Source organism: Lepidochelys kempii, chromosome 1 (assembly GCF_965140265.1).
Source record: "Lepidochelys kempii isolate rLepKem1 chromosome 1, rLepKem1.hap2, whole genome shotgun sequence".
In the NCBI taxonomy this organism is placed as follows: Eukaryota; Metazoa; Chordata; order Testudines; family Cheloniidae; genus Lepidochelys; species Lepidochelys kempii.
The window spans coordinates 345,286,366-345,308,524 of NC_133256.1; the positions used below are offsets into that span (position 1 = coordinate 345,286,366).

General features: G+C 51.5%; 2 protein-coding genes across 2 annotated transcripts; one reads left to right on the forward strand and one right to left on the reverse strand.

Annotated features, from left to right (window-relative positions):
• Positions 1-396: 396 nt before the first annotated feature.
• On the reverse strand, positions 397-7,435 carry LOC140906996 (tubulin alpha-1B chain-like). The gene is made up of 4 exons (XM_073332050.1): positions 7,421-7,435; positions 5,985-6,207; positions 2,502-2,650; positions 397-1,377 (listed from the first exon to the last, which is right to left on the reverse strand). Exons 1-4 carry the CDS (start codon positions 7,433-7,435, stop codon positions 397-399), a joined length of 1,368 nt encoding a protein of 455 aa, XP_073188151.1.
• Positions 7,436-19,481: 12,046 nt separating this feature from the next.
• On the forward strand, positions 19,482-21,742 carry LOC140907001 (tubulin alpha chain-like). Its single transcript, XM_073332062.1, has 3 exons — positions 19,482-19,710; positions 20,091-20,239; positions 20,765-21,742. Exons 1-3 carry the CDS (start codon positions 19,482-19,484, stop codon positions 21,740-21,742), a joined length of 1,356 nt encoding a protein of 451 aa, XP_073188163.1.
• The last annotated feature ends 417 nt before the right edge of the window (positions 21,743-22,159 follow it).

The following is a 22,159-nucleotide window of genomic DNA, read 5'->3' on the forward strand; positions in this document are numbered from 1 at the left end:
GCATCTACATCTCCACTGCAATCTGCAGCGGAAGTGGAAACTCAGCACCTGAAAGGGTGGTCATTTGAAATCTTGTACTAACAGGCACGCAAAAGCCTGACTGTAGACAGCTGCGTTTCAGAGTTCCCACCTCCAGGCTTAGACAGAATTAGTTGAGAGAGAGACAGAGGTTTGCAGTTAAGAATTTATTCTCACAGTTCCAGCTCAAAGAGAAGTGGCAAGCGAAGGACATGACACATGTAGCCCTAGGACACACCATCCTCTTTCATGCCGAACGATCAAAGTGATAGGCAGCAATGCATCTAGCAGCAAGCCTGCAAATAACGAAGTGTAATCCCAGAGACATCTAGCCCACAAGAGGAACAGCACTGCCAGGCTAATGCCTAGAACAAGTGCTTAATAATCTTCTCCTTCCTCTGCCTCATCCCCATCTGCAGAGTCCCTGCCAACTTCCTCATAGTCCTTCTCGAGAGCGGCCATGTCCTCCCTGGCTTCAGAGAACTCCCCCTCCTCCATCCCCTCCCCCACATACCAATGCACAAAGGCCCGTTTCGCATACATCAGGTCAAACTTGTGATCCAGCCGGGCCCAGGCTTCTGCAATAGCCGTGGTGTTGCTCAGCATGCAGACGGCCCGCTGCACTTTAGCCAGGTCTCCCCCCGGCACCACTGTGGGGGGCTGGTAATTGATGCCCACCTTAAACCCAGTTGGGCACCAGTCCACAAACTGGATGGACCTCCTGGTTTTGACGGCTGCTATAGCTGCATTCACATCCTTGGGCACCACGTCCCCCCGGTACAGCAGGCAGCAAGCCATGTATTTGCCTCGGCGAGGGTCACATTTCACCATCTGGTTGGAGAACTCAAAGCAAGCATTGGTGATTTCAGGCACCGAGAGCTGCTCGTGGTAAGCTCTCTCTGCAGAGACTATGGGGGCATAGGTAGTGAGGGGGAAGTGTATGCGGGGATAAGGCACCAAGTTAGTTTGGAATTCAGTGAGATCCACATTCAAGGCACCATCGAACCTCAGGGAAGCAGTGATGGACGACACTATCTGGGCTATCAGCCTGTTCAGGTTGGTGTAGGAGGGACGCTCGATATTGAGGTTCCGGTTGCAGATGTCGTAAATGGCCTCGTTGTCCACCATGAAAGAACAGTCCGAGTGCTCCAGCGTGGTGTGGGTGGTCAGGATGGAATTGTAGGGTTCCACCACCGCAGTGGAGACCCGTGGGGCAGGGTACACCGAGAACTCCAGTTTGGACTTCTTCCCAAACTCCACTGAGAGACGCTCCATCAAGAGGGACGTGAATCCAGAGCCTGTGCCTCCTCCGAAGCTGTGGAAGACCAGGAACCCTTGAAGGCCACTGCACTGGTCAGCCTGCAGTAGAAGAAAAAGTTTGACGCCCGTTCCCCTCTGGAGCGCTGGGATTTAGAGCATCATGTTTATGAAACAATCGAGACCAGGCACAAGTGATACATTTCTAGTCAGCACTCCCAGTTGCCAGTTAGAGAGGTGAAACGGGCCATAAATCGCTGCCTCAGGCTGTATGGGCACCAGTCGCAGCCTACCCTGGACAAAGTTCAGTCCACACAGCTAGTGAAGCAGACCCTGGTGCTGCGTATTTATTTATTGGGGTTTCACCTTTCGTGTAGGCAATATGCCAGCTGGTGAGCCGGGAGCATGGTAGGAGGGATACCTGTTCAATAGCTTGTCCTCAAGGGGCCAGTGGCTGTAGGACAGTTCATTCTGGCTGCCACTGACAGCATCCAGATGCCTCTGGTTAGATGCTGTCAAGGCAATTGCTACCCCATGCGTTTTGCGGGGATGTTTATGGACGCCCATACACAACAGACCCCATGCCTAGAATCCCAACTACTGAGTCACTTTATTCCAGGAGACGCTCGGCTTCTGTTTTAAAGAGTTTCTGGCCCTTGTGGTTGGCAGCAGCTTGGAAGCGTGAACCAAGCGTCTCCAGTGCAATGCTGCCTGCCAGAGTCCGAGACGCGAGCTCTAAGTGACGTGAGGGGTCCTATGCATCTCAATGGAGCGGTGGCTCCCAGATCCATTCCCTGGGGGGCCCAGCCACCCCCACCTAGAGCAGAGGTGTGTGGTCAGGGCAAGAGGGCCCAGCCCATCCACTCCAATGGGAAGGCTGCCCTCATGGCCACACACTGGGGACCTTGAACCCATAACATCTCACCGGTGGGTTACACAGGCACGGACTGGCTGCTAGGGTACATACTTGGACTCCTACAGCCAGTCAGGGTGTGGTTGGGAGAGACTGACCCCCACACTCCTGCTCCTAAGGGGTGGAAAGGGAGCCACTGCCTTTCTGCGATGGGAGTAAGGCCCTGTGTGCCTTCCAGAGGGTGCAGAGGGAATCTCTCCCTTGGCACCAGCCATGTAAGCTCAGGACTAGACGCATGAACACTCAGGGTTCAAACTCTGCAGCCAGCCCACATGGCAGAGCCACACCGGGCCGCGCCGCATCAGCCACTTGCCATTTTGCGAATCCTGGCCGATACGTTATCAATGATTTCCTTCCCAATGGTGTAGTGACCTCGGGCGTAGTTATTGGCTGCATCCTCCTTGCCTGTGATGAGCTGCTCCGGGTGGAACAGCAAGCGGTAGGTCCCTGTGCGGATCTCATCTGTGGGGGAAGGAGACCGTGGAGTGAGAGATCTGCAATCTACCATGATTGAAATGGAGCTGCTATTAGACAATAGCACGAGAAGAGGCGCATACACTGCCAGGGCAACTAAGTAAAGCCACCGTGGGTTAAACCAAGGGCAGGTTAGGCTCACACAGTAGGTTTCATGAGACCCAAGGTGCTTAGGTGTGACAGCAGTGAGTCCAGCAGGAGACCCTGAATGAGGGAGTTAAACCTACTTTAAGTGACTTAGGGGAATCATTCCCCTATCAGACACTGCAGCTTTGTGCTAGCTCATGGGAGCTGGGAATTGTCTATAAATGATCTGGAGGATGGTGTGGATTGCACCCTCAGCAAGTTTGCGAATGACACTAAACTGGGAGGAGTGGTAGATAACGCTGGAGGGTAGGGATAGGCTACAAAGGGACCTAGATAGATTTCTTTTGGCCCAATCCTCCAATTTGATGCAGTTCAACGAGGACAAGTGCAGAGTCCTGCACTTAGGATGGAAGAATCCCATTCACCGCTACAGACTACGGACCGAATGGCTCAGCAGCAGTTCGGCAGAAAAGGACCTAGGGGTGACAGTGGACGAGAAGCTGGATATGAGTCAGTGTGCCCTTGTTGCCAAGGCGGCCAGGGATGTATACGTAGGGGCATTGCCAGCAGATCAAGGGACGTGATCGTTCCCCTCTATTTGACATTGGTGAAGCCTCATCTGGAGTTCTGTGTCCAGTTTTGGGCCCGACACTACAAGAAGGATGTGGAAAAATTGGAAAATATCCAGTGGAGGGCAACAAAAATGATTAGGGGACTGGAACACATGACTTATGAGGAGAGGCTGAAGGAACTGGGATTGTTTAGTCTGCAGAAGAGAAGAATGAGGGGGGATTTGATAGCTGCTTTCAACTACCTGAAAGGGGGTTCCAAAGAGGATGGATCTAGACTGTTCTCAGTGGTAGCAGATGACAGAACAAGGAGTAATGGTCTCAAGTTGCAGTGGGGGAGGTTTAGGCTGGATATTAGGAAAAACTTTTTCACTAGGAGGGTGGTGAAACGCTGGAATGCATTACCTAGGGAGGTGGTGGAATCTCCTGCCTTAGATATTTTTAAGGTCAGGCTTGACCAAGCCCTGCTGGGATGATTTAGTTGGGGATTGGTCCTGCTTTGAGCAGGGGGTTGGACTAGATGACCTCCTGAGGTCCCTTCCAACCCTGATCTTCTATGAGGGACTTGCAAGAGGTTGCAGCCAGGGTCATCCCTACCCATATGCAAGGTATGCAGCTGTGTAGGGCACCCTGCCCCTTCCTGGCCCCAAACCCCCTGCCCTGCTCCACCCCTTTCCCCCTGCTCCGCCCCAGCCTCACCCCCACCCCAAACCCTTGCTCCTGCCCCAGATCAACCCCAGCCCCACCCCTTCCCCAAACCCTCCATTCTGCCCCTTCCATGCCTGCTCCGCCCCAGAGGACTGCAGCAGGAGGCGGGAAGTGCAGCAATCCGGCCCCAGCTGTGCTGCCAGTGAGTGCTGGGGGCAGTTCCTCCAGTCACCCAAGCCAGCCGCCCCTCCCCCACATACCATATGGGGGCTGTGTAGGGCCCCAGAATATCTAGGGACAGCCCTGGTTGCAGCTTTCAGTTCCTGTGCTCTGAAGAGATGTAGTAACAAGCACAGAGATATTCTTCTAAGAAGCGACCCTGTGTCTCAGATCCCCCCCAGTGTTCCCCTCCACATGCGTCACTCCCTGCCCAACGCACGTGCAAAAGAAGGCCAGCCCTCTGGAGGCCATGAGATGGGTTTGTGTTTGCACATGGGGCAGCCATGCGTCTCCAAGCCCAGAGACTGTCCCCATTTTCAGGGTCTGTTCCACTGTCCCCACTGACTTCTCAAACATTTCAGCGTGGCAGGTTCAAGTCAGCGATGCTCTGCCCAGACTGGATACCAACCCTGGGGAGGAGATCTAGGATAAGAACCAGCGAGAACATCCCTCGATCAGGCTGGCCACCCTGAGCTTCCTTCATTGTCTGCATTCTCCCCTCCCCACTCCCACATAGTGGCCCTTGCACATAGGGAGGAGGGAGAGAAGTGAATTGGGTGAGAAAGGCATCCTTTGCCCTAGCCACTGCCACAACCTTCCTGTGCCCACCTCCCTGACCTCACCCAGGGAGGGTCATCCCAAAGTGTCCCACTGGGAGTCTGGTCTTCACTGAGGAATAGAGCACCATGTTTTAAACACAGGCGCTGCAGTCCAGCGGCATCCCTTTAATATTGAGCATCCACTATTTGAATGGAGGCCTGTCAGTTACACCCTCTCTAGAGGTCTGGTGAGCAAGGCCAGATTAATGCAAGGGTTTTAGGGGCTGCAGATCAGGGCCTCAGGCTAAGGGGAGCCCCGCAAAAATAAATCCATAATTATATACAATTCAGTAGTCACCACCTCACTGATAGTGATCGATGGGTCAATCCTGGAGCCTCTGCCAGTGGATCACGATCTCCAGGCCACTAGAAGTCCTGCGGTGCAGCAGGGCTCAGGCAGGCTGTCTGCATGCCATGGCCCTACACTGCTCCCAGAAGCGGCCGGCTGCTGGCAGCTCTGCGCAGCCCCTGGCCAGGGGTGGGGAGGGGAAGGAGTGGGGAGACTCCACATGCTGCCCCCAGCCCCAGCCCTTTCCCCATGGGCAGGGCACAGAGACACGCTGTCCCCCTCCCCCAGGGGCACACAAAGACCTGCCAGCAGCCGGCCGCTTCTGGGAGTGGTGGGGGGCTATGGCAGGCAGCCTGCCTGGGCCCTACTGTGCCACCAGCCAGGAGCTGCCTGTGGTAAGTGCCTCCTGGCCAGAGCCTCCACCTCGCACCTCCTCCTGCCCCCCAGGTCAGAATCCCCTCCTGCACCCAAACTCCCTCCCAGAAAGAAACGAATAGAACAGCTGTTCTAAGGTAAGAAGTAGGTTATTTTGAATCAGCTATATTCTACGTGTTTTGAGACTGAAATGTAACCACAAAACAGCTTTGTGTTAATTAAAAGGCACGTTTAGTATAAAGTTAATAGCCTTGATGCCACAATTGTGATCATTTTGTTTTAAATTAGAGAAGAGACTTGTATACAGGGGGCCCCACAAAAGTCTAATAGCCCCAGGCCCACAGGAGAGTTAATCTGGCCCCGCTGGTGAGGCTGGGAAAGGGATGGGGTGGAACTAGCTCATGGCTTGATTGGATCCCAGTAACCTGGAGGCCATTCTCCCAACTCTGCGAGTGTTTGCAGTTTGTGATGGACAGGACATGGCAAGATTGACAGTCACACTGGACACCAAAGATTCATCCATGCCCATGTCTTACCAATGACTGTTGGCTCCAGGTCTATGAACACCGCTCTGGGAACATGCTTCCCTGCTGCAGTCTCACAGAAGAAAGTCTCAAAGGAGGAATCCACTTGTTCACTTGCCTTTGGAGCAGGAATGGTCCCATCTGGTAGGATTCCATGTTCTAGGCAATAGAGTTCCCAGCAGGCGTTGCCCATCTGGACTCCAGCCTGCCCCACATGGATGGAAAGGCACTCCCTCTGGAAATAGAGACGGGCTGTATGTGCCATGCACACAAATAACGGACCTAGACAACCTCAACCCTGCATCAGTGGGACCGTCTACCTGACAGGATCAGGAGTCATTTTCAGTAGGAAGGATAAAGTTCCCATATTTTCCTTTTTTCTAGAGAGACTCTAAATGTCACCCTGAAGTCTTTGCTAGACGTCTGCTCTCCTCCTCGCCATAAAACCACTCATGACTGGTTTATTATTGTAGGGTGCCTAGGAGTTCTGCCCCACACGGTTTCCCCTCCTCACTTTCCTCCTCCTAGAGGGGGCAAGTGAAGAATCCATCTTAGGAAAGAAAACTACTTAGGGAGCTGTATGGAGAAGTTAAGACACACTGAGACTCAATGAACATCTCTACCACTTTGGACTGAGTTCAAGAGAAGCAGTTTGTTCCTGGGTTTAACACTGGCATGTCCATAACAGAGCTGTATGGAATGAACAGGACCCCTCAGGCTGCCAGGTCAGTCACTGATCCGGAGGCAGGGCCTGTTTAAATGAATGCAGTACCAGTCCAAGTACGAGGGACTCACTAGGGGCCTCTCCAATGCGGCAGGGCAGTACTTTAGCTCAGAAGCCATGGCAGCTGATTTGAATCTGGATCAAGGGCTAACTGGAACCCACAGCAGGTGTCTTAATGCACCTGGCAAGACCAGGGAAGCTTGTGTCAGGAGCACTGAGGTGCCACGGAAAAAAACCTTATTCTAGAGGAATGCAATAGACTGAAGTAGTCACCCCGGCCCCTCAACAGCCTGTACTTCGCTAGAACACAGCCCTTAGTGTCAGTAGAGGGCAGGCCACTGGACAGCAAGAGACTAGTGCAACCATACACCCCCAGAGTAATCAACCAAATTGCTCCTTTAGCTTAAGGGGTCAGAGGCTGGGCTTTTAGATCTTCAAGCCCCAAGGTCAAATCCCAGATCAAGGGTCCTTACACAGCCAGAGACAAAATGATATTCTTATCCTGAGAAGTTCTCACTGAGGCAAGAAGTCAAAGGGGAAAAAGCAAGCTGGACAACTAAAAGCCCCTAGACTTTAATGGATTATACCATCATAGGCAGCATTTGATCAGGCCTGAAAGGGAAACTAGATATCAGCTGTAAAGCTATCCTTACAAGGAAGGCACCCTGCTTTAATAAGCTACAAGCCCCTCCCCCCCCCCAAAAAAACACCCCCCAAAACCCACCACTTGCATTAGCATCCCAAGAGAAAGCAGCAAGGCACATGTAGCCACAGACTTTACAATCTCCAGCCCGTTCACAAGCTGACCTACAAAACCTCAGCTGTAGAAACCTACCATGGCAATTGAGTCTAAGCACTTTGTGAGCTGCAGTTTCTGATAGCTCTCCTGCTGTAGCTCACTCAAACTTTATAGCCTGCTTGCAAGGGGCTCCACCTGAAGAGGGGGAAGCTGCTTGCAAGTTTAAAGCCGCAGAGCCCCTTCTTGGTGGGTGTCCGAGACATTAAACCCTCTGTACTCACAGGGGCACGGTGCTTAGTCCATTCTCCTAGCTGTTGCCTTTGAAGACAAATTGGACGCTCTTGGGATGACGGATGCTCTGGTGAGAGTAACTAGCCTAGGTCTTGAGAGATGCCCATTCCACCACAGGCTTCCTGTGGGACTCTGGGCAAGTCACTTGCCAGACAGAATGCTACCAGACTACATTTTCTTTAACCATCTTACGATTTGTTTCTTTATCTGGTGATGATTAGGACAGGATCTCCTTCTTATCAGCCCGACATTACAGTGTTTTAATGCAATTTTGATGGAATGTGAGGATGTGACTTCCTGCTTCTTAGCGAATGGCTGCTGCTCTCTTAGTATGACTGCAGACAAAGGCCTTAGGCCTTACAATATGGCTACAGGAAAAGACCTTTTTCTTACAGAAGGATGACCATGTGGTTAAGGCATTTGCCTAGTCTATAAGAAACCTCAGTTCAATTCCTAGCATCTGCCCTTAACTTACTGTAGGATGTTGGGCAAATCCCCTTTTCTCTCCACCACGCTTATTGCTGTTATATCTGAGCCCCTTCCAGCAGTGCCCACAGCTAACATCTGTCACCGGAGCTTTGCTCTTTCTGCTCCCAGGAGGAGAATTGTGCTGAGTGTACTGTTGTGGCAGGGATTTTTTTGACAAATGCACACATTTGGTAGAGGAGGCAATGTTGGGGAACAGCTAAAACACCCAGGCCCTCACTAAATGAGCACCTTCGAATGCAACAGGCCAGATTGCTGAAAAGGCTTTTTAGTGATTTATAAGCGTAAGTGCTACACTTTGTTTCCCACCTTACAGCAAAGTCGAAGAAATGCACTTTGCACTCAGAGAGGAAGGAGGTGAGGTTTGTGATAGCCCTCAGCTCCGGGGCAGGCGGGAGAGTGGGGGTTCATTCCACAGTCTCACAGGCCCAGGCCCTGAGAGAGCTCTTCCTCCTGCACAGATGAGCTCCATCCTCATAGCCGAAAGTTGCATTGCACCAGAGGAGTGAAGCTATCAACTATGTTCCTCATCCTGGAGCTTTAGGCTCTTCTAGATACACTGGGACCAGCTCATGGAACACCTTGAAGGTAAAGATTGAGCCCACAAATGTGACTCAATATTCTATGAGAAGCTAGTGTAGAGAGCAGGGGACAGGTTGGATGTTCTCACAACAGCACTCCACTCCTCCTTTAGGTGGAGTTTCCTAGGGCTGATGGCTTCATATCCAGTTCCCCATCTAAAAACTGGAGATAAAGATGCTTCCTTTCTTCCACCCGATGGCTATCTTTTCTACTTAGATTGTAAGCTCTTAGCGGCAGAGATGTTCTCAGACATGACATACAACCCTGGGCACAAGAGGGCCACTAGGAGGTACTACAATGCAAGTAATCATAGAATCATAGAATCATAGAATATCAGGGTTGGAAGGGACCCCAGAAGGTCATCTAGTCCAACCCCCTGCTCAAAGCAGGACCAATTCCCAGTTAAATCATCCCAGCCAGGGCTTTGTCAAGCCTGACCTTAAAAACCTCTAAGGAAGGAGATTCTACCACCTCCCTAGGTAACGCATTCCAGTGTTTCACCACCCTCTTAGTGAAAAAGTTTTTCCTAATATCCAATCTAAACCTCCCCCACTGCAACTTGAGACCATTACTCCTCGTTCTGTCATCTGCTACCATTGAGAACAGCCTAGAGCCATCCTCTTTGGAACCCCCTTTCAGGTAGTTGAAAGCAGCTATCAAATCCCCCCTCATTCTTCTCTTCTGCAGGCTAAACAATCCCAGCTCCCTCAGCCTCTCCTCATAAGTCATGTGTTCCAGTCCCCTAATCAGCCATTCCCAGTCAATTTTATTTCAGGCTGATGAGCTTCAGAAGTCCTAGTTTGAGAGTAACCAGAAAACACATCCTGCGTGGGAGGAAGGGAGAAAAACCTGGGGTCAGACACATCTGAAGGCCTGAAATAGTCAACTCCAAAGTAAGCTTAGATCAGCATTATTAGCCATGCAGAAGACACTACGGAATCATCCCCCGTTCGTCTAGGACTTGGAACTGAATGGCAAAAGTTTCCCAGAAACCCCTGGGAAGATAGTGTACAAACTGAGTGTGACTGAATACACCCCTGTATTCACGCCCTACACACCGTGGTAATAATCTTTGTACAAAATGTGCCTTGTGAGGTATAATCTGAAAACTAATAACTCACTGGCCAATAATATCTTGATGAAATGTGTGTAGCAACCTTAGATGTAAAGTTATGAACAGAAGCTGAAATCATGACTGAATTGTGTTTACCAGACAAGTCAGGGGATGGGGTGAACCTGTTTCTCAAAGACAAAGGATGAGCTGAACCCTCTAGCCAGGTGCCATCAGAGTTGACTGGTAATCACTGGTCAAGTGGCCATTATTTGGCAAAGAAGGAGAGCAAGAATAGATTGGTCTGCATTTTAGCAAACAACAACATGGAACCTCTCTCACCGTGAGACTCTATGTCTCCATTCTCACAACTGGAAGGAGCTTTATCCAGGGGTAGCCCTCAGGAAAATGCATTTCAATGGGTGACTGGACTATAAAAGGGCGGGGCAAAAATATCCCTGGGGTATCTTTTTTTTCTTCTGCCTCTCTCCTTCTCTCTTTCACCTACGAAGACAAGAGAACCAGCCTTTTGAATTTGTGCGGGGATCCTGTCTTGAGATTTTGGTCATCAGTGTTGCTGGGAACATGTGGGAAGGATTTTACCTTGAAGCAAGTCTAGTTCGTTAAGTTTTAGTTCCTAGAAAGCGTTTTCTCTTGTAATCATTTCTGCCTTTAATGCCTTATTCTTTTACTCACTTAAAATCTCTCTCTCTCTCTCTGTAGTTAAAGAAGCTTGTTTTATTCTTTAATCAAAGATAATCCAGTGCTGTGTTTAAACCGAATTGTTTGGTAACTCCAATTCAAGTAGCAAAAAGTTGTACATTGACCTCTTATGGGGGAAGGGACCTCCCACATCACAGGGTCCTAGAGCCTGGGCTCCAGCCCGAGCCTGGAAGTCTACACAGCCCCACAAGCCTGAGTCAGCTGGCAGGGGCCAGCCCTGGGTGTCTAGTCGCTATGTAGATGTACTTAAGTGCCTAGATCCTTTGGAGGGCAGGGTTTATGCCATGCCCCTCTCCTCAGCATTTCCTACTCACTGGCTTAGGCAGTTCCCCACTCAGCATGCTGGCTTCTGTGAATCCCACGCTTAGGTGGGTAACTCAGGGATTCCACTGGACTGTAGGGCATCTACGTTAGGCATCACAATGCTGAGTCGAAGTCTCCTTGGTGGATCTAGCCTTTAGTTTCTATACAATTCACTGCTAGTACATCAAGACACTGCCAGATGTTTGCACTGTGCGGGAGGCAGCCTGGCCCACTAGTTAGAGTGCTGCCATTGACCCAAAATATGGCCCAGCCCCTCGTCACGTCACTTCTGGCCCATTTGAAGGAGACGTCTCACATCTGTAGGATAGTTTAAGATGCCGTGATAAAAAGCAGTAGGATATTTCGGAGCTTGATTATCTGCAGCGCTGAACGCTTGCATTCCAAGTTGTGGTCAATAGAGTCCACACTGAGTGATGCTAGATTGACTGTGTGAGAGTTAATTAGCCAGAGCTCTAGACTTTGCATGATCTAAAACAGGTTTTCTGCTGAGAACTTCAGTGCCCTGTTAGTTTACATTTAGGACGTTGTTCAGAAGAGTTTTTGGCAGGTTGTCATATCAGATTTCAACCATTCCCTACAAAGCCAGACAGGAACAGCTGAAGTCCAAGATGCCAGGCTAACTGGAGACAAAGCTTCAATTCAAGCAACAAGTAGGTTAGCATTTGCAGCTCAGAAATCCATCAGTCTGACAGGGCAATGCCTGTAAAGAGTTAATTGTTTCTGTTTTTTAAAAACTGTTCCCATTCTCAGAGATGGAACAGATTTAAAAACCTAAACAAGCTTTTAAACACAGCTCAGGATATAGCTAGCTACCTTCACAGGAACACAAGCCAAGTGTAAGACAAAGGAATAATACAGCCCCTTCCTTAGTCACTCCATGCCAGACGGGAAGTCGCACAACACTGACGCTGAAGAGGAAAAGTTTCCCTTTAACTTGTGCTTTCTATCCGGTTACAACATTACAGCAGGAAAAAAGAGACTAAGACAGAACACGCCAGCAAACTCACCATGGCGAGAGTCCAACTCGACTCTGCACCAAGCAGCACGAGAGAAACGTATGTGTGTGTGTGTGTGTGTGTGTGAGTGACGAAAGAGGCTGAAGTTGTTTCTTTATTCCCCCCTCCAACCAGGACAGCGTGTGACCCCCTACGGTTTCCAGAATCACATGTTGGGTTTATACTAATGACTTTAGATTGGCTCCAGTCTTGGGCCCGACCTACACAGACTTTGTGCATGCGCTTAAGTTTATCACAGTGTAAACACATCCACAAGCTGTAGCTCACGAAAGCTTATGCTCTAATAAATTGGTTAGTCTCTAAGGTGCCACAAGTCCTCCTTTTCTCTTTCCACAAATCTTTGCAAGCCTAGGGCCATAACGTGTGTGCCTTTCTACTCTCTGGCTCTTGGGGACTTTTTTTCTTCTTCTTCCTTGATGGTTTCTGGTTCAAGGACAGTGTTTTGCTCAGATATTGATGCAGCAGCTTCGAAACAAACTCGCCATTGGATTTGCTAAAAGGCATTCCAGCCACACCTTTTGCTCTACTTTCAGTCTCCTGGCCTCACTCCCTCTGGAGGAGCACAGGCCCCTAATCAGCGGTTTGGGACTTACCTCCCGTAAGCCGCTATTCTGACAGTGACTCCATGTGGACAGATACCCGGGAGCTCCATTGTCTCCAACAAGGCTCCATGCAAGTCAACCTCAAAGCCCACACAGCACTCCACTGACGTCACTTGCAGGATTAGGGCCCACCCCACTGCCTGTGTGTTACTGCTGCACTTGCAAGCAACGGAGGGACCTGGAGACTCCTGGGGATAAAAGAGCCGGGGCTGCTGGTGGAAAACGTTCCTCCAGGGGCCCTTGGCTTGAGAATTCACTGCCCACTGGGCTATGGGATACTCAGACGTGGGGCTCCCGCAGCCTCTCCTCTACAACTAACGAAAGAGTCATTTGGGGGAGGGGGAAAAGCGAGTGAGAATGGCTCTATAGCCCAGGGGTTCGAGCTCTCATCCAGGCGGTGGGAGACGCAGGGGTCCAGGCCCCCTGCGCCAATGACTCTTTAATTATTGGTCCACAGTGGAACAGCTACAACTGGAGAGATTCAGGAGCCCTGCAACAGAATACCCCATAGCCCAGTGGTCAGAGGTCGCACCTGAGCGGTGGGAGAGCCCAGATCAAATCCCTTCTCCCCCTCAGGTGGAGAGGGGCTTGAACTGGGGGGGGGGGTGTCTCCCATATCCCAGGCGAGTACCCAAACCACTGGGCTAAAAGTGATCAGGGAGCTCCGCCTTTGCCCTCTCCCGCAACGTCTTGCAGAGGCCCCTAACTCCAAAGAGGGCTCCCGGCTGTGAATCCCTAGCCGAGACAGGCACCTCCCTGCAGCCCAGATTTCGGCGTCCATCTCCGTGAGGAGGTGGGGGGCTTAGCACCCCGCCACTGGTCGGCCTCTCCCATTGGCTGGCTTAGGTGGCTTCCTGCCTAGCGTGCTGCGTTCCACCTCTTCCCTTGAGGCCCCATGTCGTCTCCAGGCCCAACCCCCTTTTTTGCCTCTTCCCCCAAGGCCCCACCCATGCTCCACATCTTCCCTCAATTCCCCACCCCCCCGGCACTTGTCCTCTGCGCCCTCCCCCTTTCGTTCACTGGACTATGCCAGACAGGGCCGGCTTAACTCTCCTGTGGGCCTGGGGCTATTAGACTTTGTGGGGCCCCTGTATACAAGTCTTTTTCCTGGGAGGGAGTTTGATGCAGGAGGGGGCTGGGGCAGGGGATTGGGGTGCAGGAGGGGTGTGGGGTCTGGGAGGGAGTTTGGTGTAGCAGGAGATTCTGACCTGGGGCAGGGGGTTGGGGTGCAGGAGGGGGTGTGGGGTCTGGGAGGGAGTTTGGGTGCAGGAGGGGGCTGGGGCAGGGGGTTGGGGTGCAGGAGGGGGTGCAGAGCCTGGGAGGGAGTTTGGGTACAGAAGGGGATTCTGACCTGGGGCAGGGGGTTGGGGTGTGGGGTCTGGGAGGGAGTTTGGGTGCAGGAGGGGGCTGGGGCAGGGGGTTGGGGTGCAGGAGGGGGTGCAGGGTCTGGGAGGGAGTTTGGGTACAGAAGGGGATTCTGACCTGGGGCAGGGGGTTGGGGTGCAGGAGGGGGTGCAGGGTCTGGGAGGGAGTTTGGGTACAGAAGGGGATTCTGACCTGGGGCAGGGGGTTGGGGTGTGGGGTCTGGGAGGGAGTTTGGGTGCAGGAGGGGGCTGGGGCAGGGGGTTGGGGTGCAGGAGGGGGTGCAGGGTCTGGGAGGGAGTTTGGGTACAGAAGGGGATTCTGACCTGGGGCAGGGGGTTGGGGTGCAGGAGGGGGTGCAGGGTCTGGGAGGGAGTTTGGGTACAGAAGGGGATTCTGACCTGGGGCAGGGGGTTGGGGTGCAGGAGGGGGTGCGGGGTCTGGGAGGGAGTTTGGGTGCAGGAGGGGGCTGGGGCAGGGGGTTGGGGTGCAGGAGGGGGTGCAGAGTCTGGGAGGGAGTTTGGGTACAGAAGGGGATTCTGACCTGGGGCAGGGGGTTGGGGTGCAGGAGGGGGGTGCAGGGTCTGGGAGGGAGTTTGGGTACAGAAGGGGATTCTGACCTGGGGCAGGGGGTTGGGGTGTGGGGTCTGGGAGGGAGTTAGGGTGCAGGAGGGGATTCTGATCTGAGGTACGGGGTTGGGGTGCAGGAGGGGGTGTGAGGTGTCGACTCCAGCTGGGAAGTGCTTACTAGAAGCGGTTCCCGGCTGCCTGCCTGCCATAGCCCCGCGCTGCTCCCAGAAGCAGCAGGCTCCTGCAGCCCCTGAGGGGAGGGGGACAGTATGTCTACATGTGCTGCCCGCGCCCACAAGCGCTGCCCTCGTACCTCCCATTGGCCAGTTTCCAGCCAATGGGAGCTGTGAGGACGGTGCTGGGGGTGGGGGCAGCACACAGAGCAGCCTCCCTCCCCTGCCAGGGGCCGCAGAGACATGCTAGCAGCCAGCCGCTTCTGGGAGCAGCGTGGGGCCATGGCATGCAGGCAGCCTGCCTGAGCCCTGCTGTGCCATGAGCCTGGGCGGCGTCCACTGACTCCCTTGACGCCTTTGAAGAGCAGTGGGCGCTGTCCGGGGTCCTCTGCTCGGTGTCCCCGTCCGGTTCCCTTCGTTTGACCCTTTGACCGCACTCCTGTCCCTGTTGTTCATTAGTTGTCCCCCGTAATTATTTGGTTTTCCAGGTCTTGTGGACCCCCTCCTTAGGCTGGGGGGGATCCTTTAGCAGTGGGCGGGCTTTGCCTGCCCACTTCCTGGATCCCAATAAGGCTGCGCCATGAGACTTTTAGCAGCCTTCTGTTGGAGATCACTGCCTGTGATTTATTTTTGCGGGGCCCCCCTTTACCCGGGCCCTGGGCTGTAGCTCCTAAAGCCCCTGCCTTAATCCAGCCCTGTGCGTCAAGGATTCTACCTGCAGGTAGGAGGCAGCCTGGGCTGAGCAGGGCCTTGCACGGATTAATGACCGGACACCTCTGCCCATCCCATGGTAACTGGACTTCTGGTTTGGGTGCCATTTAGGGTTGCCAGGTCCCCAATAACCAGGCACCTGGCAACCTTAAATGGCACCCGGACACAGAAGCCAGAATCTGGACTGTCCAGGTAAAACCCTAAGCCTTAGCCTCTCTGTGCCTCAGTTCCCCACCCGTACAATGGGGATAATAACACTGCCCTGCCTCCCAGGGGAACGTGAGGATAAACACATTAACAAGTGTGAGGCCCTCAGACCCTATGATAATGGGAGCCCTAGGAGTACCTCAGACAGACATGCCTGCAGCTTTACAGCTGTCTTAGGGTTTTCTCTGTAGCACCCCTACAAAGTCCCATGCTGTTAGGGTTGCCAATCCTCCAGGATTGGCCTGGAGTCTCCCAGAATCGGCATTGATCTCACAGTGACTATTGAAAGCAATTCTGGAGATTTTAATAGGTTATTTTAAGAAAATGGCATTACGTTATGTTCGGGGGGGGGGGGGGAAGTCTCCCAGAATAGCTTTGATCAGAGTTGGCAACCCAACAATGGGTTGGAAAATGAGCTCTGTCCTTTTAAGATACACCCCGTCGCCTCTGCACAGCTGTGATTGTTTGCAGGGGGCTATAAGTGAGCTGGGAGTGGGCTAGGCTGATTGCAAGCTCTTTTGGGTAGAGCTAGGCTGTAGGCATGGTGAGTTTGTGATATGGTAGTTTGCAAGTGTTGGGTTAGAAGCTGTGATGCAATGCTTCTGTGGAAGTGAATGCATCCAAATGGAGCTTTTTCCTTTGGGGTAGTTGCTCTTATTGGTGAAAGCGGGGGTGGGTTTTCTGGGGACCTGCAGTTACTGTTAGAGGCACTCTTTTTCCAAAGAACTCAGCTCCCATTCTAGTAGTGCAACAAAGCTTAGCGCTTATTGCAGGATTGCTGAGCTGACAGGCTAAATATTGTTACCTCCTGGGGGCAGGGACTGTTTTTTGTTCTGTTTTTGCACAACACCTAATGCAGGGGGGTGTTGGCTTGTGAGATAGGGCTACTGCAAGACCAATAACTAGAGCACTGGGGGAGGGACAGATTTTTCCAAAGAGCTCAGTTAGGATCTCTTGGAAACTCAGCTGCTTAACTTGATGCCTGAATGGGACTGATCTCTAGGATGATCTGGCCTATGGCAGACTGAGGGGCTGGTACCTCTGTTATGGAGAGGGATTGATTCTATTTTAATGGAAGTCAACAGTAAAAACTCCTAGCCTGATAGTGGATCTCTGTGCTAGTGTTTCCTTAAACTGGGATAGCGATGGACTGACTAGCAACCGGCTTAGTTTAACACTTGCAAACTGGATTGGTCCCTGTGTGGGGCAGGGCGTGTGTGCAGGAGAACACTTAAGAGGCTGGGTTCTAACTGGGGAATAATGCCTGGTAGCCCTGTCCTGTCTTAATGCTTCTCTGCAGCTAGGGCGCTGTGGCTGTCTATGGGCCTGTTACCTGAGCTGGGTCTACTGCAGCGTTTCAAAGCGCTGCACAAATACTAACTTCCCAGCCCGAGGGAGGTGAATGTTCCCAGCCTACAGAGAGGGATGCAGGTGTATGCCTGTGAATCTAGCACTAACTCGGGCAGAGGCTTCATGGTAAAGCTGGAATTAAATGGTGGTGTTAGCGGCCTGGTGGCTGGTGGGACTCAGGAGACTGGGATTCTATTCTGGGTTCTGTCATTCAGGCTTGACAAAGCTCTGGCTGGGATGATTTAGTTGGGGATTGGTCCTGCTTTGAGCAGGGGGTTGGACTAGTTGACCTCCTGAGGTCCCTTCCAACCCTGATATTCTAAGATTCATGGGCCTGCTGGGTGATTTTGAACAAGTTACTGCCCCCCTCTGTGAGAAGGGGATAATGAAGCATTCTCAGGCCCTGCTTTAGGAATGACTTTGGGGAAGTTTTATGGCCTGTACTAGCTAGGAGGTCAGACTAGAGGATCAGTGGTCCCTTCTGGCCTTGGGATCTAGTTTCTGACTCTTCATCTTGTGTTCAATCTATTTCAATTCTAAGAAACTAAGTGGTTAGACTACCATCCATATGTCTGGGGCTGACTAGATCAGCCCCTGCTCTGATCAGCTCACCTCCTACATCAGAGCTGTGGTGATGATCCTGACTCTGCAGCAAGGAGCTGTTTAAAAACTGATAGAGCTGTTTATCTGGTGTGACAAGCCCCAGATTATTGGTTCTTAGACTCTGGTCTTCCCAGTCCTAGTCCTGTGTAAATTTCTCTACTGAATTGAATGAATGAATCTAAACTGTCTACATGTCTAGAGTCATTTGTCTCATCTGAATAGATCCCTGAATTGGAAGAGGAATAAACACTTGCCTGATTAAAATTCAGTTAATAGCTTGAACCCCATCTTCTACAAGAGAAGCTGGTTGATCTAACCTACTTAGACATAAAGGCATCCCTGGACTAATTAGTTCCCTGGAATAGGCACTGCTCATTATCCCTCTCCTCGGGATAACCTTAACACTGAGCAGATTGGCTGTCCTTTCTTAGCCAGCATAGCTGCAGGAAGGCTTAAACTCCACTGATGGGTCACTAAGGTTCCATTTTTTTTCTTTGCCTGAACTCTAATGCCTAGGGAAAGGTTCCACACCAGCTCTACCCCCTTGTATTCATGCTGTGCAATAGGTCTCCATTCATGGGAGGTAACCTAGGAAAGAACTGGAATTAGTTAATGGGGTTCTGATGATTACACCAGAAAAGAGTTTTCTCTTCTAAAACCACTGGCTCTGCGGGTCTCACACTAGTAAAATTAATTCCCCAGCCCTCACCAGTTTGAAGAGGACACTCAATACACACAAGATGGGGACTAAGGTGTTGCTCTTAATTTCATGTCAGTGCAGACAATCTCCAGTTTTGGGCCCCACACTACAAGAAGAATGTGGAAAAATTGGAGAGAGTCCAGCGGAGGACAACAAAAATGGTTAGGGGCTGGAGCACATGACTTATGAGGAGAGGCTGAGGGAACTGGGATTGTTTAGTCTGCAGAAGAGAAGAATGAGGGGGGATTTGATAGCTGCTTTCAACTACCTGAAAGGGGGTTCCAAAAACGATGGATCTAAACAGTTCTCAGTGGTAGCAGATGACAGAACGAGGAGTAATGGTCTCAAGTTGCAGTAGGGGGAGCTTAGCTTGAATATTAGGGGAAAACTTTTCCACTAGGAGGGTGGTGAAGCACTGGAAATGGGTTACCAAGGGAGGTGGTGGAATCTCCTTCCTTTGAAGTTTTTAAGGTTGGGCTTGACAAAGCTCTGGCTGGGATGATTTAGTTGGAATTTGGCCCTGCTTTGAGCAGGGGGTTGGACTAGATGACCTCCTGAGGTCCCTTCCAACCATGATATTCAGTGATTCTATCTCTAATAGCATTGCTGTGACTACTGCAGTCCAGTATCTAATATGTTCTTGCCATGAGACATGTGCACTGAAATCATTGCACAGTGTCATCAGGCCAAAACTGGCCAAGACTCGGATGCTCTGCCTTCATCTTGCAGCCCAGTCCTGGAAATGGGCTAGTCTTAGGCATGTGGCGCCAACCAGATCTTCGATACTGGAATTCCCTTTGCCCTTCAAACCGTAAGGCCAGGGGGTTTTCCACTCTAGCAGCTCTGACTGCACTGAACCATACATATACCTCACTAGAAATAAGAAAACTGTCTTAAATCCCCTTCTAGCCTTGGGCCTGGCTGTTCGAGAACAATGGTTAGACCTGGCTCCCAGTCATATGGTAGCCTGGATGGTAGCTCTGTCCAATAACCAAGCTAAAGCCCTGCTTGTCTCTGGATCTGGTGATCCTGGTTTAATGTTGCTTAACAGGGCTGTGTACATAGAACAAGGCTGTAGTTTAACAGCTGGAAATTGAGCCCATTGGTCACTTCTGGGAAATGTGAATAGATGGATGAACCTCCCCAGGCCCAAGTTGCTTTTGATTCCCACTGTAGCTCTGAGCAGGGATGGAAGTCGAGTGATTGGCCCACTGTTTCTGGGTGTGAAACGCTGCCTGAACCAGCCAGTAAAGCCACCGTTTCATGGATGCAACTTCTTTGTGTGCCTCTTCCCCATGCAGCGGGAGTGTATTTCTGTCCACATTGGCCAGGCCGGCGTGCAGATGGGCAATGCCTGCTGGGAGCTGTACTGTCTGGAACATGGGATCCAGCCAAATGGAATCATCTGTTTGGAGAAGTCCTTGGGGCAAGCTGATTCTTCCTTTGGGACCTTCTTCAGCGAGACTGGGTCAGGGAAGCATGTGCCCAGAGCGCTGTTCATAGACCTGGAACCCACAGTCATTGGTAAGACACTGGAACCTGCCTAGACCAGATCCCTTCTTTGAGTTTTAATCACTGACCTGCTGGGAAGAGGGGAAAACACAACCATCCTCTCCACTTCTCAATGGCTTCTAACAGGGCGCTCTTACCACAGATAACCCAGCGTTTGGTGATAATTCTGTCTTTGAGCCCAGATCCACAAAGCTGGTTAGTCTCCTAACTTCTGTTGGTTTCCATGGAAATTAGGAGCCCAAATACCTTGTGGGTCTGGGCCTTAGTGCCTTGCTGTTGACTGAGTGTGGGTACGACAGACCCTGGAACATGCTCTACAGTAAAGCTTTGACTAAATCACAGCTCTGAAGCTGAGGCCCTGAAGGTGTTCATGACCCTCTCCTTCCTTACAGATGAGATCCGAACTGGGACCTACCGCTCCCTGTTCCATCCTGAGCAGCTGATCAGTGGCAAGGAGGATGCTGCCAACAACTATGCCCGTGGCCACTACACCATTGGGAAGGAAATCATAGATCCTGTGATTGATAGGACTCGTAAAATGGTAAGTGGGCAAACTCCTTTTTCCTTACTTCTCTTTAGAAGTTGAAGGAACCGCACCCCATCTAAACCAGATGGGAATAATGCTGGTGAGAGGGATGAGGGACTTAACAGGAGTGTTGGGGAGTAGGTAGAACTTCAGTCCAGGGATTTTGTTCATGCCAAGCTCCCCTCATGGCCTCTTTGCTGGCTGAGGGGAGCTAAATACAGCACCACAAAGCCAATCACTCCTGGTATAAAGAGGCAAAGCCTTGACCTGCTCTTCCTGTGGTTAGCTTAGAAATAGAACTCTGTGTGGGGGCTTCTCAAATACTCCTCTAGCACTGGTAATCTTACTGAAAGACAGTTGCTCATTCATGAGCAGGTTTAGTGCTGTCAGGCACCAGCCTCTCACAGGCTAGATAGCTTGAAAGCCTACCTCTGGCTGACAGTTGAGGAATAATTGTATCTCACTTGCATGTGATTTGTGTAGGGGTTTACTGTGAGTAGCATGACCAACACTAGTTCAATGTCCTCTCACCTTGTGCAGGCTGACCAGTGCAGTGGCCTTCAGGGGTTCCTGGTCTTCCACAGCTTCGGAGGAGGCACAGGCTCTGGATTCACGTCCCTCTTGATGGAGCGTCTCTCAGTGGAGTTTGGGAAGAAGTCCAAGCTGGAGTTCTCGGTGTACCCTGCCCCACGGGTCTCCACTGCGGTGGTGGAACCCTACAATTCCATCCTGACCACCCACACCACGCTGGAGCACTCGGACTGTTCTTTCATGGTGGACAACGAGGCCATTTACGACATCTGCAACCGGAACCTTGATATTGAGCATCCCTCCTACACCAACCTGAACAGGCTGATAGCCCAGATAGTGTCCTCCATCACTGTTTCCCTGAGGTTTGATGGTGCCTTGAATGTGGATCTCACTGAATTCCAAACTAACTTGGTGCCTTATCCCCGCATACACTTCCCCCTCACTACCTATGCCCCCATAGTCTCTGCAGAGAGAGCTTACCACGAGCAGCTCTCGGTGCCTGAAATCACCAATGCTTGCTTTGAGTTCTCCAACCAGATGGTGAAATGTGACCCTCGCCGAGGCAAATACATGGCTTGCTGCCTGCTGTACCGGGGGGATGTGGTGCCCAAGGATGTGAATGCAGCTATAGCAGCCATCAAAACCAGGAGGTCCATCCAGTTTGTGGACTGGTGCCCAACTGGGTTTAAGGTGGGCATCAATTACCAGCCCCCCACGGTGGTGCCAGGGGGAGACCTGGCTAAAGTGCAGCGGGCCGTCTGCATGCTGAGCAACACCACGGCTATTGCAGAAGCCTGGGCCCGGCTGGATCACAAGTTTGACCTGATGTATGCGAAACGGGCCTTTGTGCATTGGTATGTGGGGGAGGGGATGGAGGAGGGAGAGTTCTCCGAAGCCAGGGAGGACATGGCCGCTCTCGAGAAGGACTATGAGGAAGTTGGCAGGGACTCTGCTGAGGAGGTGGAGGAAGGTGATGACGAATATTAAACTTTGCATGGCTACTAAAAAGTAGATCTTAACAAAACAGCTGGCGTCCCCTTGATGTCCCACTAATTACTGGAGAAAGTGTTCCATATGTATGGAACACCCATCCAGAGGTGTCCCCTCTCTGTGCTGGATGAAGTAACTATAATATATTTTGTGGACTCTGTCCTAGCCTAGAAACTGAAAATAAACCTCTGAACAGCAAACCTGTCTCCTTGGTCTTTGGTTAAGAGTCAGCGGGATGTAGTGCTTCCAGTTCTCTAACATTTTGAACAAGCAGGTATGTAACTTGCTCGTGGCTGTGATCTGGTTGTACTGGAGATTGCAAGTATTGTAGCCTAACATGAATCCACTGGTCTTCACCTAGCATCCATCTTATGCTATGTGAGACACTTTGCAATCTTCAGCTTTGTCCACCCC